The sequence below is a fragment of the Equus asinus genome, chromosome 22, assembly GCF_041296235.1.
Source record: "Equus asinus isolate D_3611 breed Donkey chromosome 22, EquAss-T2T_v2, whole genome shotgun sequence".
Taxonomy (NCBI): Eukaryota; Metazoa; Chordata; class Mammalia; order Perissodactyla; family Equidae; genus Equus; species Equus asinus.
The window spans coordinates 35,130,604-35,147,536 of NC_091811.1; the positions used below are offsets into that span (position 1 = coordinate 35,130,604).

Below are 16,933 nucleotides of genomic sequence, written 5' to 3' on the forward strand. Positions count from 1 at the left end.
TCTGCATTATCCAATTTGTTGAGGCTTTAAAAAGAGGGAAGAAAGTAAATATGAAATAATATAATGGTATCTAATACATTAGTGACTTCTCTCCCTCAAAAATGAGTGTTTACAGGGCCGGCCAGGTGGTACAGCAGTTAAGTTTGCACGTTCCACTTTGATGGCCCGGGGTTCGCAGGTTCCCTGGGTGCGGACATGGCACTGCTTGGCAAGCCATGCTATGGTAGGCGTCCCACATATAAAGTAGAGGAAGATGGGCACGGACGTTAGCTCAGGGCCAGTCTTCCTCAGCAAAAAGAAGAAGATTGGCAGCACATGTTAGCTCAGGGCTAATCTTCCTCCAAAAAAAAAAAACGAGTATTTACTTTTTCCTTTCAAATAGTATATGCTCATTTTTAAAAATCAAACTCTACAGAGAATGAGAGTTTGGCAGATGTCCTACCATATTTTATGCACATATCACAGTGGTTTTAGACAAATGGAATCATATTCTACACAATGTGCTATGATGCAGCTTCACTTACATAACAGACATTTTTCAATGTCAGTACAGAGATCTACCTAATCTTTTTCAACAACTGTATAATATAATTGGTATAGATACACCATAATTTACTTTACTCATTCCCTACTGGTAGACATGTGGATTATTTCCATTAAACAACACTGCAATAAACATTCCTTGCCAGCACTGTTATCATCTAATCTTAGCCAATTCGAAACTAAAAAATACTATTGTTTAAACTTGCACTTCTATACTAATGAAGTATCTTTTTATATGTTTATACATCATTTTTTTTTTTTATTTACGTTATGGTATATAGGTTGGCTATTTATATTATTAGCCACTCCCCCCTTTTTTTCTGTTTGAATGTTTAATTTTTTCTAATTCATATACGAGAGCTCCTTTTTCTGTGTGTGTGAGGAAGACTGTCACTGAGCTAACATCTGTGCCATCTTCTTCTATTTTATGTGCGATGCCACCACAGCATGGCTTGACGAGCGGTGCTATGTCCATGCCCAGGATCCAAACCTGCGAACCCTGGGCTGCCAAAGTGGAGCATGTGAACTTAACCACTGCGCAACGGGGCCAGCCCCTATATGAGAGCTTATTGATTGATATATGATGCAAATAGGCTTTCCAGGTTTCCATTTGTCTTGCATTTTTGCTAAAGATGATGTCTTAATTTTTATGTAGCCAAATAGCTCAATCTTTTCCTAAATGTTTTCCTAAATGGTTTAAGAATATTTTGAAAATGAAAACAATCCCTACATTTCCCAATGGAGAAAAATATTTAATCTCAATTCCACAAATAAACAAGCTAACTGAATGTTAATTCACTCAATTTGTGTTACTTAGATACTACTACAAGAACTAGGATTTAAGGCTGACATTATCATTTTTATTTCAACAGCTGTCTAATGTTTAACATTAAAATTCATATAAGGTAGAACCAGAGTTCTCACCACAGGAGAAAGAAGATATGGAGAAAGGTGAGGAAGAACGAACTCATGATTTTTAAATAAAATATATTTCTTAGCTCTGTCCATTGAAAAGGGTCTAGAAGCAGTGACACCCCAGTAGCAATAAACATACCTAACATCCAGGTCTTGATTTCTAAATGGCATTTCCAGCTAAAAGGAATGAGGGCTCTTTTGACAAATGGCTGAATCCAAGGTGGGAATAGGGAAAGAACAAGGTGAACCTGGAACACACTGTTCCAGAAGGTAGGGAAGAGCTCAAAAACTGATGAGCTTATGTCAAAAGGATAGGGGCCAGCTTCAAAGAGATTCCACTGGCCATATCAAAAACAAATTTGAGCATCGAAATCAATAATGACAGTAACAGATACATTGAATACCAAAAGAATCCATGAGTCCATGCTGATACAAATAAGACAAACCAAACAAATAAATAAGGAGAGGGAAGAGTAAAGAGAAATAAGGAGAGGGAAGAGTAAAGAGAGAGCCCTTATTTACGGTACATGTCAACTAATAAACATAGAAGTAATGACAGAGTTAGAAGATTACCATTTTGCAACCACAATGGTAGTAATTTATTCTGGCAAGAATTAGCAGTGGATGCTACATGCCACTGGGTACAAGTATGTTGGAGAACAGGATATTTATGCTCTTAAAGTATCTTAAAGCCCGCAGAGTACTGATTGATGCGCCAAGAAGGACAAAACATCACTTATTAGTATTCCTGCCAAATCTGTGTAACCTGAATCTGATCATGAGGAAACTAGCAGACAAAACTAAATGAGAGGACTTTCTACAAAAACGGCTGGCCTGAATTCTTTAAAAAGTGCTATTATCATAAGTGACTAAGGAAAGCTGAAAAACTGCTCTAGATTAAAAGAGACTTTGAGACAGGACAACCAATTTTTGATCCTGGATCAGAAAAATTCTGGGAACTGATAAAATTTGAATAGGGACTGTATATTAGATAAAGTATTGTATCAAAGTTGAACTTCCTAAATTTCATCGCTGCATTGTAGTTACACAAGGAAATATTCCTCTTAGAATAGGATCAGCAAACTTTGTCTGTAAACGGCCAGATAGTCATTGGTCTCTGTTGCAACTACTCAACTCTGCCACTTTAAGACAACATATCAACACACGAGCATGGCAGTGCTCCAATAAAACTTTACAAAAACAGACAGCAGGCTAGATGTGGCCAGTAAGCAGACCTCTTTTAGAAGGTAGAAGTTTAGAGGTAAAGGGTCGCAACATATGCAACTTATTATCAAGTATTTCAGCAAAAATAAATAATATATATTCAAGCATGTGTGTATACACATATATACATACAAACACACACACACAGAAGGCAAATATGTCAAGTCTAAGGGTAACAGGTATTCACTGTACTATTTTTTACTACTTTTCTATAGGTTTGCAACTTCTCAAAATAAAAAGCTGAAAAAATTACCTAAGGTAAGCACTATATCCCTACTTAATTCTCTCAAATATTTTATTTTGACTAGTAATTTTATTAAGAGTTCCACTAATTTTACATTAAGATCACAATAATATAACTGTTCCATAAACCTAGAAAGTATGAGACAATACAGCTAAGAGAGAGAAGAAATCTAATGCCTTCCTAAAGCATAAAGCCTCTGAATTAAGTTATATATAATTAGGATCGCTGTCTAGAAACACTGCTCTTCAAAATACATCTAAGACCAATAAGCTCCATGAAGGCAGGGATCTGGTCCCTTTTGCTCCTCAATGTATCTCCAGGCCCTAGGAAGGCTGCATGGTACGGGGGGGGGGGGGGGGTGGGGACTGAATAAATATTGATGGAATTAAGGAACCAGCTGCATTGTTAAAATTAGAATCTCTTAAAAGATGCCAAACCATAAAAACATTTTTTTCCTTTCACTTATTTCCATTACCAACTTTCATTTGTATGTTTTTAAAGCTTTATATTTATAAAAACCCAAGTTAGCATAAAATATGTCCAATAATTTTTAATATTCAGGTCTAAATAAAGTTATTATTATTAAGTACTTATTCTTAAATTGACCTAAATACAGTGCCTGAATTTTGTGTTATTCTAAACATCAGATGCTCACAACTGTTCTACAAAATGTAAACTTTCACAATTTGCCACTTTTGAATATGCCCTTCCTAACACCCCATGTAACACATGGCTAAGCTTTGCACTCTTCTATAACCTATCTCCCCTGTTCATGTAAAGAAATTCAGAGAGCCACAGTGCCACTTTTTATTTCCTCAAAGTAAGCTCAATCAGTGTTAGCAACAATGGAACCACCCTATTTTCTCCTACACCGCTACATTTCTTTTCTCAGTTAAAAATATTCACCTACATATTTAATTAGTTAGGCCTAACGAGTCTACACAGTAATCTTTATATTAATATTAGCAGAGTAAAACCGATACTTTAGATTTTTAAAATTAATTATATAAAATAAGATTTCTAAATAAATTCTATATTTTTAGAAATTGATTATACCCACAGTTTAAATAGGAAAACTATCCAAACTTAGGATTTCATTGTGATTTATTATAAAAGCAAATAAGTTGACCAGTAGAGGGCACTCACTTGAAAGGGGGGAAGAGCTGGCCAGCCTTGAAGAGAAATGCATTTACAAAATTGCTGTGTGTACCCTATTTTAAAAACAGAATGTTTAAATAAAGTGCTAGAGTAAGGTAATATAACCTGTTATTAGCTTAGAAAGGTAAAGTTTAAATCTATATTATGTTAGAAAATCTAACATAAACCTTATTCAGGGACGTGAATTTGACAATTTACGGGATGTTTAAAGTTTTATGTAACACATTTTAGGGTCTCAACCTCAGCACTATTGACATTTTGGGCCAAGAAATCATTTGTTGCGGGGCCGTCCTTTGCACTGTAGGAAGTTTAACAGCATCCCTGGCTTTTACTCACTACAGATGCCTCCCTCAAGTTGGGACAACCAAAAATATCCCCAGACAGTGCCAAATGTCCCCTGAGGGGCAAAGTTCCCAATCCATTCCTCACTGCTAAGTATTGATACACATGTATAAAGCCAGAAAAATAACAGCTTACAACATTACCTAAGGCTTTTCTTACCCCACTCTTCAGTGCTGATTTAACATTACAAACTTTCCCTCTATGATCCAAATACCCTATTCCACAAGTAAATTCCACAATTAACAAGGCAAAATAAAAAAACAGAGAAACTGATCAATCTTGGTGAATAAACACTCTACAGCTCAGAGCACTAAAGAGGGAACAAATTAATCCAATTATGAACTCATTCTTTCTTACTGATAGGAAACTTTCAATAAGAAAGGCATAAGACTTGTACTGAATTATAAGTGTCACATTAACAGAAGCATGCAAATATCAATAAATTAGAGCCTGCTAAAAAATACTTCTATGTCTATTTTTACTAACACATTATATGCAGTAGCAAATATATTATTTGCTAATTGATCAACTGATCATTCTGATCTCTATGTCTATAACTACTTACATTTTTTTAAAGACAACATTTTTCTCCTTCCAACAAATTTTAGCTTGGAAAAACACATTTCAGGGAACATGTTTTAATGATAACAAGCGATCTCTAAACTATAAAAGCATGTATTATTTCGAGCCTGGTATTGTGTCTGGGGGATTGCTTTAAGTTTTTAATAATCTTGCCCTGCTAACGAGTTACTTCATTATCTCTGGAACTCTTTGGTGGCCTTCGTAAGAGAGAAAGGTAAAATCTTCAGAGTAGACGTGAAGGGGATTATCAGGCACACAGCCTCAAATATAAATATGCTCCATCTATGTGTCATACCTGTCTTAATTCTGTACCACCTCTCTGCCAGTAAGATGTCATTAGATAGTATGCTAAGTTCAAATTTTGGTATCTTGATAAATCTGCATCAGTCTCCCATATTAAATATTTTCTTGGCTTGAAAGCTAATTTTTCACTTTTAAAAAGTTAACACAAGCCTACACTTAACTTGGTCTCAGAAAACTTAAATTAAAATTCCACCACTTAGTAGCTAAGTATCCTTAGGCAAGTCACAGCGTCTCAGAGACCATTTTTATCTTTAAATGAAGGAAACAATGACTACTTTGCGTATCTATCTCATAGCCTAAATCTCTGCAAATTCTAAACCACTAGAAAATACGTTATTAGCTGATTTTAAATTTTTTTCTAAATTTCTTTCCATTTGTTTTAATGCAGGAAAACTGATGAGAATTCCAAATGTGCAAAGTCTATGTCCTCTCTCATTTTCTCTCTGACCTACATTATTCACCAATCAAAACCTAACAGCAGTGGTGATATCCCCTATCCTCCTTTTTAACTTTTTCCAAAATCTTCAAGTTAGCATTTTTACTTAACTATTTACTGAAAGAAACTACTAAATTCTCTTGCTTTTCTTGTAGATGAACTACATTAAGAATTTAATCTGTCAGCTCCCTCAGAGATTCATTGTAACTTGGGAGATAAGAGACAATCTCTGGTACCTTTTCCCAGGTGCTAAAGCAGCAAAGGAGGGAGCATCAGTTTCAAAGGTCACAGGTAACGAATGCTTCCCAAGTCAAGTCTTCTGGTTTGGCAGAAATCACAATCAGAGTTGAGTTTGAGTTTATAAACTTTTTCTACCTTCCACCAAAATAAAGGATTAGCCTTTAGCTTTATTTCTTTAAGATTTATATTACACTTTATCAGACCAAAAGGTTTCCTAACTTGTTTCATCACATTATCACATGCATTCATGACCTCTGATAGGAAACAGAGGGTCATGGAAATCCTCAGAATTTCAGAGAAGATGGAGGGAACTTCTGCTAAAATCATCTTCCAAAATCCCAGGAAAACTTTCATGCTTAACCTGAATTCTATTAAAACTTCCTTTTAAACGTGATTTAAATGGCAGAGTATGCCAAGTAACCCTGGCTGTAGAAATGGGTGAACCAGAAATGGCTTGGAGACGGGTGAACTATTTAATCCTCCTTGAAAAAAAAAGAAAAAAGGAAAACAAAACCACCATACAGCATCGAACTGACTTGTCAAGAGGAAATATATAGACTATTATACATGTGGTCCACTTCAGTTAGACTGTTCCTCTTTACTAATGCAAATTCTTAAACTTAGAAGCCAAATAAAAGTTGCCTCTATGTTTAAATCAAATGTTTGCAAATAAGTGTTATTTCTCCATTTTTTGCTGCAGTACTAAAAATATCTGACATTTCCTTATAAACAGTTATCTAATCAAGCCTCAGTGTTCTAAACTGCATAACATCTTCCCAAAGGCTACCAGTGCCCTCAGATTCTACCTCAATACAATCAAAGTCTTTCTTCAAGACGTTACACAGCATAGTACCCTAACAGGGCATTGTGACCTGTTATAGATTCCACAGCTTGGGACTCAAAGAAAGCTCTGGGAAATATTCAGAGCTGATTAAAAAAAGTGGTATATCAGATGTGGTATAAAAGCTAAGGGATTAGGACTGCTTAACCTGGGGTAAAGAAGTCTTAAGAAATAACTAATAACATAAGACTATTTCAAAGACGAGGTGATATACTTACTTTCATCTCCACTGATGTTAAACTTAACATGAAGATTCAGATTATGCATAAAACACACTAATAATTACATTCTGGAAATGAGTTAACAAGGATAGTTATGGGTCACCCCCTCCTGTAGGTCTTTGGGATTAAATAAATCCTTATCTGCTTGAGATAATTTGAGCATAGTGCTGCCAGAAGGCAGAGGAAATACTACCTGACTTCTCAAGGTCTCTTGAAGGCCTTTATTCTACACATTTTGCTGGTGGCCTTTACTTTGATAAGTTCTCATGAAACTAAAAAAGTCTGGAAATTACTCATTAATTAACTTGTAATAAAAATAATCCTAACACTTCCTTAAGTAAATTTAAAAAAGGGCTGCAGAGCAACGGTTAAGGATTGGTAGCGGTACCCTTATCTAACACCTGCTATATGTATATCTATATATTAAAGCAAAGAATGAGCTTTTGAAAATGCAGAGGTAGCTGAATATTCTCTACTACTTCAATGTGAAAACAGGAAAATACTAATTTTTTTTTAAATCAACCATCAAACGATTACATTTTACCAGTATAATTCAACTCTAACTTCTACATGTGACGTCAAACTACCAAGAAACCCATAAAAATAATGGCCACATTTTTTTTTTAATGACTGCTGGGTACAGATAAGAAGTAAATTCACATTTTCACTCTCTCACAAAACTCTGAAAGACGCTTCCAATCAAAATGCACATATACTAACACAGAATGACGGTCATGGATCTTGATATTCTCCTGAGAAGCAGAGCTCTCTATATCTATGGTTACATATAACTTGAGAGTTAAAGCCTTGAAACTCAAGTACATTTCTGATAACTTAGTGAAATTATTTTCAGTATAATTGCCTTGTAATGAATAGTTACAAAACAATGATCAGAGAAACCTTTTTTTGGACCCAAAGCATGAGCCTGCACAAATCAATATGCATAATATTAAAACAAGATTTACCTCTATCGTAGGATCATATTCATCCACAAAGTGGTTCTGAATTAGCTGTATCGTCAAGGCACTCTTGCCTACGCCACCAGCTCCAACTACCACAAGTTTATATTCAGTCATTTTCAGCAGGCCTTATAATAAAAATAATGAAAATGTGACTCAATTAGAACATGTGTCACACATGAGGTTAATATAAACCAAACACTCTATCAATACCTTTTAACACAAATTCACCTTTAGATGGAAAGTTATTTCAAAATACCTCACAAAATTCAATGATGAAAACTTCAGTTGACTACAGATGTGTATTGTAATGAATTGCACTTTGTTTACAAGCTGCTCCATCAACATCTGAGAAAAATGCATTCAGAATACATAGTTCTTTTATCTTACATTCAGGTTGTTCTATCTAAACAGCCAGCCGTTCTGTAGCAACTAATGGCTCGCAAAGGAACATGTCATGACTTCACTCAGTACAAGTATCTAGCACAGTGCTCTATACGCCGTGGACACACCCACACCAAACTTGTTGACAGCTATCTCTACAGTATTCCTAGCTGACTTGGGCCTGTAAGAGTTACAAGTGGACATGCTCAGTGTCTTTGCTGGAGCCAACTGCTACTGAAAAGTTCTCAAAAGCATCATCATAGTAGTGCTCCTGGATAGGCTGCCAGAATCAGATGGGGGCTCGGGGGGAGGAGGCTCAAATAAAGCTGGACTCTTTAGTGGGGAAACAAAAATTGAGACAGTGAAATAGAGAAGGACAATGCTGGATGACATTTTAATCTGTAAAATACCTGGTGGTGAAAATAAAGGTGTAAAAAACAAAAGAACTTTGAGAATTTTGAACTAACTATTCGGTATACATGACTTGATCATCAAACACAACATATAATCCTATATTAGTGCTGAAAAACAGCATTCTGCACAAGAAAAATATAATTATATAAAATTTAAAGATAAGCACTGCTTTTAATGAATTTTTAAAAGATGTGTGTATTTCTCACTAATTCGTGTGATGTTTACTCTTTGCTTCTCGTACACTGTCTCCCAATACTTGCAATAATTACAACTTGTAAGATTAACAGCACAAGAGGAAAATATATTTAGTCAGTTGTTTCAAACTTTTTGAAATAAGATGAATTTATCTAATTTTACTCCTTTCCCTTAGTATCTACATATCATTACAAATAAGGAGTGAAATGCAGAAAGAATGGCAATAAATGCACATTAATTTATTACAGAATAAGTAGTTCCAAATTAATGACTGTGCAAATATTGTATATAAAGACTGTATCCACGCAGCATCCTAGTTACTGAAGACCAGGAATCATCCAAATAGACACCAAAGGATAATATGGTTTTCCAAATGATAATGTACTAACCACCTCCTCACTCTATTTCTGAGCCCTCTCACAAAGAGCAGACAGGCCAGACAACTGTTGTATCACAGACTGTTACATGACTGGCCTATTCTGCACCACCCGGCCTTACTCGCTGCTCATCTGAGGCCATCCCGGGACCCACTACAAACATGTATCTTATTCCATTTGCTCACACTTTTTATTCTAAATAGAGGCCACAGCAAATGGGATGGATGAGGAGAATCACACCAAAATGTATCCTCTAGCTCCCTGCCCACCCCACCCCCCAAAACAATTTGGTTGGCCTAAAACAGTTCTGAAAATGTGGTCCAAGAAACCACTGGGGCTCCTAAGACTTTTTGGAGGTCCAAGAGGTCAAAACTGTTTTCATAATAACACTAAGATGTTATTTACCCTTTCCACTCTTATTCTGACACAAGCGTACAGTCGAGTTTTCCAGACGTGTGATCACAATAAATTGAATGCAGAAGCTGATAGGAGAATCCAGATGTCTTGTATTAAGCCACATAATTACAGAGATGTGCAAAAGTGTGAAACGATGCCACTCCTCTAATTTTTATTGTTTTGAAAAAGTTATTTTTTCATAAAAAATGCTATTTATGTTACCAAGTAATGGGCTTATTATTTCTATTTTTAAATGAATTAATAATTTTTTTAAATTCTCAGTTTTAATTTCTATTATAGTAAATATTGATATACCCCATACTGGGATCTTCAATAAATTTTAAGAGTACAGAGGGGTCCTGATGACCAAAACGTTTGCTAGCCTAGGCGATCCTGTGGACAGATAGTGGATTCGAGCTTAGTTGTACATACATGTGTGAATTCTGAAAGACAGACACCTTCTGATCTACTTGTTTATGCAGTGGTTGATGCTGGAAAAAAATCCCTGAATTGGATTTTAAAAACCAAGTAATATTTAAATCCACTAGAGAGAACTGGGTTCCCAAGGGGACTTACTAATGATCATAGGCCAGAAGGAGTCCCCTCACTGAAAGCTACAAAAGCTAGCAAGGGGTGGAACTGGGCCCAGAACCCAACATTTTGTTAAGCAAAAAAAATTTCATTTTATTTGTCATAAAACTGAATTATCATCTCATCTACCGTCTCTTAAAACCAAGTATGCCTGTGGATGGCTAATCTCAAAGTAAACAGTATTGATATCAACCATATTTGATGTCTATAGTCTATTACATGTTCGAGTCAGCATTTTAGACCTTAGTCACCTAAGAGTGACATCACTCATACAGTTGATTCTGAGATGATGATTACAACAGACTTCTTCCCTTTGTAATTTCTTTGTAAATGATTTTTTGTCCACTACGAATGTAACATGTATGTTATGTAAAAATCAGAAAATACCTTTCTGTTCTTAGCCTCTTGTTTTGATGGATATCAACATTGAAAAAGGCTAGCTTAGGACTTCAACTATAGCAGGCACATGCCTAAGAGTATTTCAGGCAGTTGCCCGGCAAATTGCTACAATTAACTCCTTTCCTAAATCAGTTAAAAAAAAATTGTGTGAGTGCTATTGGGATGGGCGTCAAATTTATAAGGATGAAGGTAACATGGAAGAGATGGGGGAAAGGACAAGAATCGGCAAATTAAACTTCAGGTACGATTTTAGTTACTGCTGTCTACGCTCCACTAGCAAGGAAACAGCCCTGCTTCTGCTCTGCGGGTTTTCTACGTGTGTTTTCACTTGACAAAGCAAAACAGACCTTCTGGGATTAACTTTTTCCTTTTCACTAAGTCACAGGCTTTACGTTGTAGGGTGTTGGCCACCTGTTCTTCCACCACCATCTCTACCTCCACCTCCTCCTTTGTGGCCACAGCAATGTCACAGCCCATACATGGGGGAGGGGAGCAGTCAGGAACTCGGCTGCAGATGCATTTTTTCCAAACACAATAACCTCAAACAGTGGTCTCTAAGCACTTTCCTATGCTCTTCCAAAACGTGACCTGCCCTCTTACCCGTATGTCCCCATACACCCTGGAAAGGACCACTATGGGTCCAGCCTGCGCTCGAGGGAGAAGTTTATACCATCGTCCTAGAGATGCTAGATGCAGCAGAGAAGGCAGTCACCGAGGCAGCCGAGGGCTGGGAAGGGAGGAAGAGGTGCGGGAGCGGAGGGAGAGGGAAGGACGACGAGGGGGAGGGGAGACTGGAGCGCAGCGGGAGAACCTCCACCGCACCCGACCGCCCGGAGGGGCAGCCCGCCCGGCCCGCGAGTTTGTCCCCGGCCGCCTCCAGCCGCGGCTCTCGGGGAGGAGGAAGGAAGGGGTTCCCCGTCCAGGAAGCAGCACCAGCGGCGGCCGCCTCCAGCCTCACCCTCCTCAGCCCCGCACCGCCCATTCCTCATTCCCCGCGTCGCCGCGTCCCCGCGCCGCCCCCTGCAGAGCCCCCCAGCCCGTGCGCCCGGGCTCCGCGCCCGCGCCCCCTCCCCGCTCCTCCGGGGACCCCTAATTCATTCACTCGCCGCCGGCCCCGCCCGGCGCCGGCGGGGAGGGTCGGGACCGGGGCAGGGGCCCAGGAGGGGGGTCCGCTCCGTACCTCGCTCCCGCACCTGGGAGCCGCCGAGCCTCTGGCCCCCGCCGCCGCCCTCAGTGCCTGCGCCGCGCTCGCTCCCAGTCCGAAATGGCGGGGGCCGGGAGTCCTGGCCGAGCAGCCGCCACCGCCGCCACCGCCACTGCTGCCGCCGCTCTGCCTCCGCCGCCGCGGCCGCCGCCTAGGGAAATCGAGCTCCGAGCGCACTGATGAGTTCGGGGCCGGGCGGCCGCAGAGGGCAGAGCTATGGATGCGCTCGGTGCTCGATTCCTCTCCAGACCGGCGTTCGCTCGGGGAGGGAGCGGCGGAGGGCGGTGTGGGAAGAGGGAAGAGAGGGAGCCGGCGAGCGCCGCCCGCGAGGAGGAGGGGGCCAGCCGGCCGGCCAAGGGCGGGGGGCGGGCCGGCCGGCGGAGGAGGGGCGGCGGCGGGGCCGAGGCCGGCGGCGGGGCAGGGGGTCTGGGCGGCGCCTCGGCGGGGCGGGAGGAGCGGCGGCGGCGGCCCCACGCGGCGGCCCGCCCCCAGTCTCTCGCCGCAGAACCGACCCCGCCGCCGCCGATTCGGCCCCGGGCCGGCGCGCGGTTCGCCGCGCTCACAGCGGAGACACCTGGGCGACGCCGTGGGCGACCCCGCCGCAGCCCTCTCGGGGCTGCACGGAAGAGCTGCGACCATCCCGCAGCCCCTCGGGGTCGGCCTACCCCTGCGCACCTTCATTTACTATCATTGCGAGTAAATAAACATGCAGTCATCAAATGTGGGAGGCAACTTCGATGACTGGGAGAGACAGGCAGGCAGTTCCCCACCCCGGGGCTTTCTGATCATAGCTTGGTGTTGAACAGCCTCAACACTGGGGCTGGGAACCTAGCCCCAGGCCCAAAGCAACGTGACTAACCCTTTCATCACTCATCTAGGGGTGGGGGAGTGGCCTCTTGTTTTTTGTTGTTGTTTTTATGGATATTTTGAAGCCGTCACTGGTTACTCTAAACAGCGACCTCAAGTGCACCTATTGACCCTGACGGCACAAGCAGAAGAAAAACTGTTTTTAACTAGAAGTGCCCTGGGTAGTTTAGAGGTAAGGAGAATCATTCAAACATTAATTAGAAGACTGAGATTAATCAGTTAACGTTCAGGGAGTTACATTAAACAATGGAACAATTAAAACTGCTTGCATACCCAGAGTCTGCGTTGATAAACTACCTAGAAAGGTAAATTGTTTGAGTTTTAAAGATTGAGGCCTGGCAGGCCCACGCCTATACCTAAGAGAACCACCCATGTGAACCTCAGCTTCCAATTCTGTCCTTCTACTCCACCTCATAGAACAGGATTAAACAATTATTTTAAACCCCAACTATGATGTCTGTTAACCTCGGCCTTACACCAACTGTCACCCTTTTTTTCCTACTCCTTCTATGGGCTGCAATCTGCAAAGCTTACTCCCATCTTCCTCTCCTGGTACCTGGTAACCAGGTGGAAGAGGCATGAGAGGAAGTAGAAGACAGGGAAAGGAGAAGCCTACTCTGTGTCAAGTAGTTGTTAAATGTTCTGTGCATATCATCTTATTTACTCATCACAACTATCTTAGTTTACAGATGAAGAAACCAATGTAGAGAGGTTGAGCCCAAGTTCACACCGCTGCAATGAAGTGTCCTTCATGTCAGACCGTGGTTACTCTTCTGCTCCCAATTCGCTCATGATCCCACTTAACGTAAAAGCAAAAACCCCTTACCTCTCTGAACTTTTTTTTTTTTGAGGAAGATTAGCCCTGAGCCAACTACTGCCAGTCCTCCTCTTTTGAGGAAACCTGGCCCTGAGCTAACATCGGTGCCCATCTTCCTCTACTTTATACGTGGGATGCCTACCACAGCATGGTGTGCCAAGCGGTGCCATGTCCACACTCCGGATCCGAACCGGTAAACCCCGGGCCGCTGAGAAGCAGAACATGGGAACTTAACCGCTGAGCCACCGGGCCAGCCCCTCTGAGCTTTTATCCTACGCGCCTTCCTTCCTCACTTCCTAACATACACTCTGGTTGCTGGCTGTTCCTTGAAAATGCCAGGCAGGCTTCTTCCTCAAGGAATTTGCACTTGCTGCCCCTCTGTCTGGGACACACATCCGCTATGTATCCATAAAGCTTCCTCCGACATTTACTTATAAATCTTTGTTCAAATGTCTTCCAATGAATTCTTCCCAAAAGATGGTCTTTGATATTGCATCCCCCCCCACCCCAGCCTGGCGGCAAATCCTGTCTCTTTTCCTGCTTTATTTTTCTCCAGAGCACTTATCACCTTCTAATATACATAGAACTTAGTTACTTTGTTTTCTTCTCTCCCTCCCACCAAAATATAAGCTCCACGCAGGCAGGGATTTCCTGTAGGCAGGCCTATGACACAATAGGCACTCGATAAATATTTGTGGAATGTTTAATTCAAAAATGAAGTTAGGTACCCTCCTTCTGACCTCTGTGACTCTAAATCCTTACTTGGACAGAGTGCCTTAAATTCTCTGTAATCTCCGTTTTCACCTTCTTATAAAGTCTGCCTTTAAACTCAGCCAGGTCACCTTCTGATAAACTGCACCCTATGGAGTCTAGAAAAGTGTTCACACATAATGGACACAATGGGTTTTCTTAAATGAATGAATTTGCACTTATTGGTATGTTTCTTTCTAGTTACTCATAACCGTAAATCACAGATTTATTTTGTCTAACTTCAAGTACATGATAAGCTCTTGTTTTCTTTCACAGCTGCTAATACAATGTTCTCCCTGTAGTTGGTGCTCCGTAAATCTTACAAGGACTATAATATAGAGGGCTATTATATATAGCACTTTTATGCTGATTATAAAAATTCTGCCGTTAGCAGAAACCTAATCCATCCATGTGGTCTCAGTTATCATCTGGGCTCATGATTCCTAAGGCAATTCTGCATCCCGCTGTCTGTTCTGTGCACCCTGCACTCCAGTGTCACCTCACACACTTCTCTCTCCTTCCTTTTCACTCCTACAGCAACGTTATGTCAGGCCTTTCCACCATTCAGTCCTTAGTGCCTTCTCAGAAGCCAGCAGCCTCTCCCCAACACTCTCTTTCTTCCCTTGACACAGCACTTAGAGCAGTGCTTGCAAAGGAAAGCGCTCCATGAATCACCTGGCATACTTACAAAAGTGCAAGTTCCTAGGCCCCTCACCTTTGTATTCCATTCCCTTGGTCTAAGGTGAACCAGAAATCTTCATTTTTAACAAATCAGGTGATCCTAAACTGGTGGTTAGCAGTCTGTACATTGAGAAATGATCTGATCTAGAGGCGATACTCAAATTTCTGTTTTTTCTTGGCAGCTGTGCTTTCTACTATCTTTTGGGTTCCTCTTCCTTAAACCTAGAGGCTGCCTTGAATGGTTTCTCTGGCTCTCCCTTTCTTTGCACTCCCCAAGGACAAGCACACAGGCCCATTCTGTGATTATGATGGGAAAAGATAGAAGGAATAACAAAAAGCATAAACTTGGGAGTTCCAGGCTTGCTCTAAGATGTAACTGAAGTTTCTACCCACTACTGTTAAACTCTTCTGGGAAGGCAGCCACGTACACACGTGCACATGCGTATATCCTTTTAATCCTGCTTTGTGAGGATCCTACTGGCCCTTTCCTTCATGAGATACCCTCTTCCGCAGATATAATCAAAACCAAAACAACAGGAATACCCTTGTGTTAGTTGGGCTCTTGCGAGAGATAAAATATCAGGACATGTTCAGAGCACCGCAAGTGCTGAGGGTTTCCTTTAAGGAAATAAGGAAACTTTAGCAAACCACATGAGTCGTTCCAGGAATCAACTGCAGTTCTTGTGATCCAGCAACAGGCTCTGGTGCCTCGCTCATCCCTCGTTAACAAGCATCTACTGCCCACATTCTAGTAATTTTGTCATTCTCCTGAATCAGCAGCTCTCTGCTTCTTTCTCATACACAATTTCAGCTTCTCCTGCTAGCTCTGCTTCTCGTGACCGCTCTCTGTGACTTACATTTAAAACATCCCAAGAGAGAGGATCTGAATGCATCTATCGTTCACTGTCCAATAAGAAGGGTCTTTATGACACAATTTTCCTGATGGGCCACCTGATTGGTGACTGGCCTTCTTTATGCCTGGCTTAAAGACCATTGCCTTAGTTTGGGTGCCAGTCCTGGGTACCCATCTGTGACCAGAGTAGCAGAACACAGAGCAGGGGAAGTTAAGCAGGAGGAACCCCTTTGGACACTTTCATGGACTCTATATCACTTTTCTCAGGTGGGACATTGTACCACTGAATAGGTGCTATTTAATTCATTTACCCAGCACATAATCTCCTGTGGACACTTATTTCATGAGACTTTCTATTCTTTTTTTGCATATCTGTTTCCCCGACTAGATTGTTAATTCCAAAGTCCCTGGCTCCTTTAACACCATATCTCGTAGCTCTTAGCACATAGGAGGGCCTCTATAAATATTTGTTGAAGTGAATGAAATTATAAGAAAACTTTAGCCCTGTCTCTGCATAGTCACTTCATTCTCATCTGGCCAATTTCCTAGACCATTTCTAAAAGAATATCCTGTCAGCATCTTGAACGCCTGTCCAAAACCAAATTCCCCATATAATTTCCCCAAACTAATTCCCTCTCCCAATTTTTCCATCTTACTTGAGTGGCATCATGGCCCTTCAAACCATTTAGATTTGAAAACTTAATTTTTAACCCACTGCGCATTCAAATTGATTACACGTCCTTTTTTTTTTTTTCCTTCTCCCCAAAGCTCCAGTTGTATATCCTAGTGGTATGTCATTCTACTTCCCCTATGTGGGATGCTGCCACAGCGCAGCTTGATGAATGGCATGTAGGTCCACACCCAGGATCTAAACCTGGGAGCCCCAGGGTGCCGAAGTAGAGTACGTGAACTTAACCACTCGGCCACGGAGCCGGCCCCGATATCTCCTTTTAATTATACTTCCTAAGTATTTTTTCATGTTGCTTTTCTACATTCC

The 16,933-nt window shown here is 41.0% G+C and overlaps 1 protein-coding gene across 6 annotated transcripts in view; it reads right to left on the reverse strand.

Moving 5' to 3' along the window:
• The window catches only part of KRAS (KRAS proto-oncogene, GTPase), a 39,618-nt gene extending 26,973 nt beyond the window's left edge, over positions 1-12,645 (reverse strand). Inside the window, exons 1-2 of one of the 6 annotated variants that reach the window (XR_011497120.1) lie at positions 11,958-12,645; positions 8,015-8,136 (exon numbers count right to left, since the gene is read on the reverse strand). Coding sequence is in view for 5 of the 6 variants with exons in the window: in XM_014832361.3 (XP_014687847.1) it covers positions 8,015-8,125 (111 nt within the window). In the remaining variant the exon portion in view is untranslated. Of the gene's footprint in view, positions 1-8,014; positions 8,137-11,944 lie in introns of all 6 variants that reach the window. The other 5 variants (XM_014832361.3, XM_044775231.2, XM_070494967.1 and 2 more) reach the window with 5 other exon arrangements.
• Between the last annotated feature and the right edge of the window lie 4,288 nt (positions 12,646-16,933).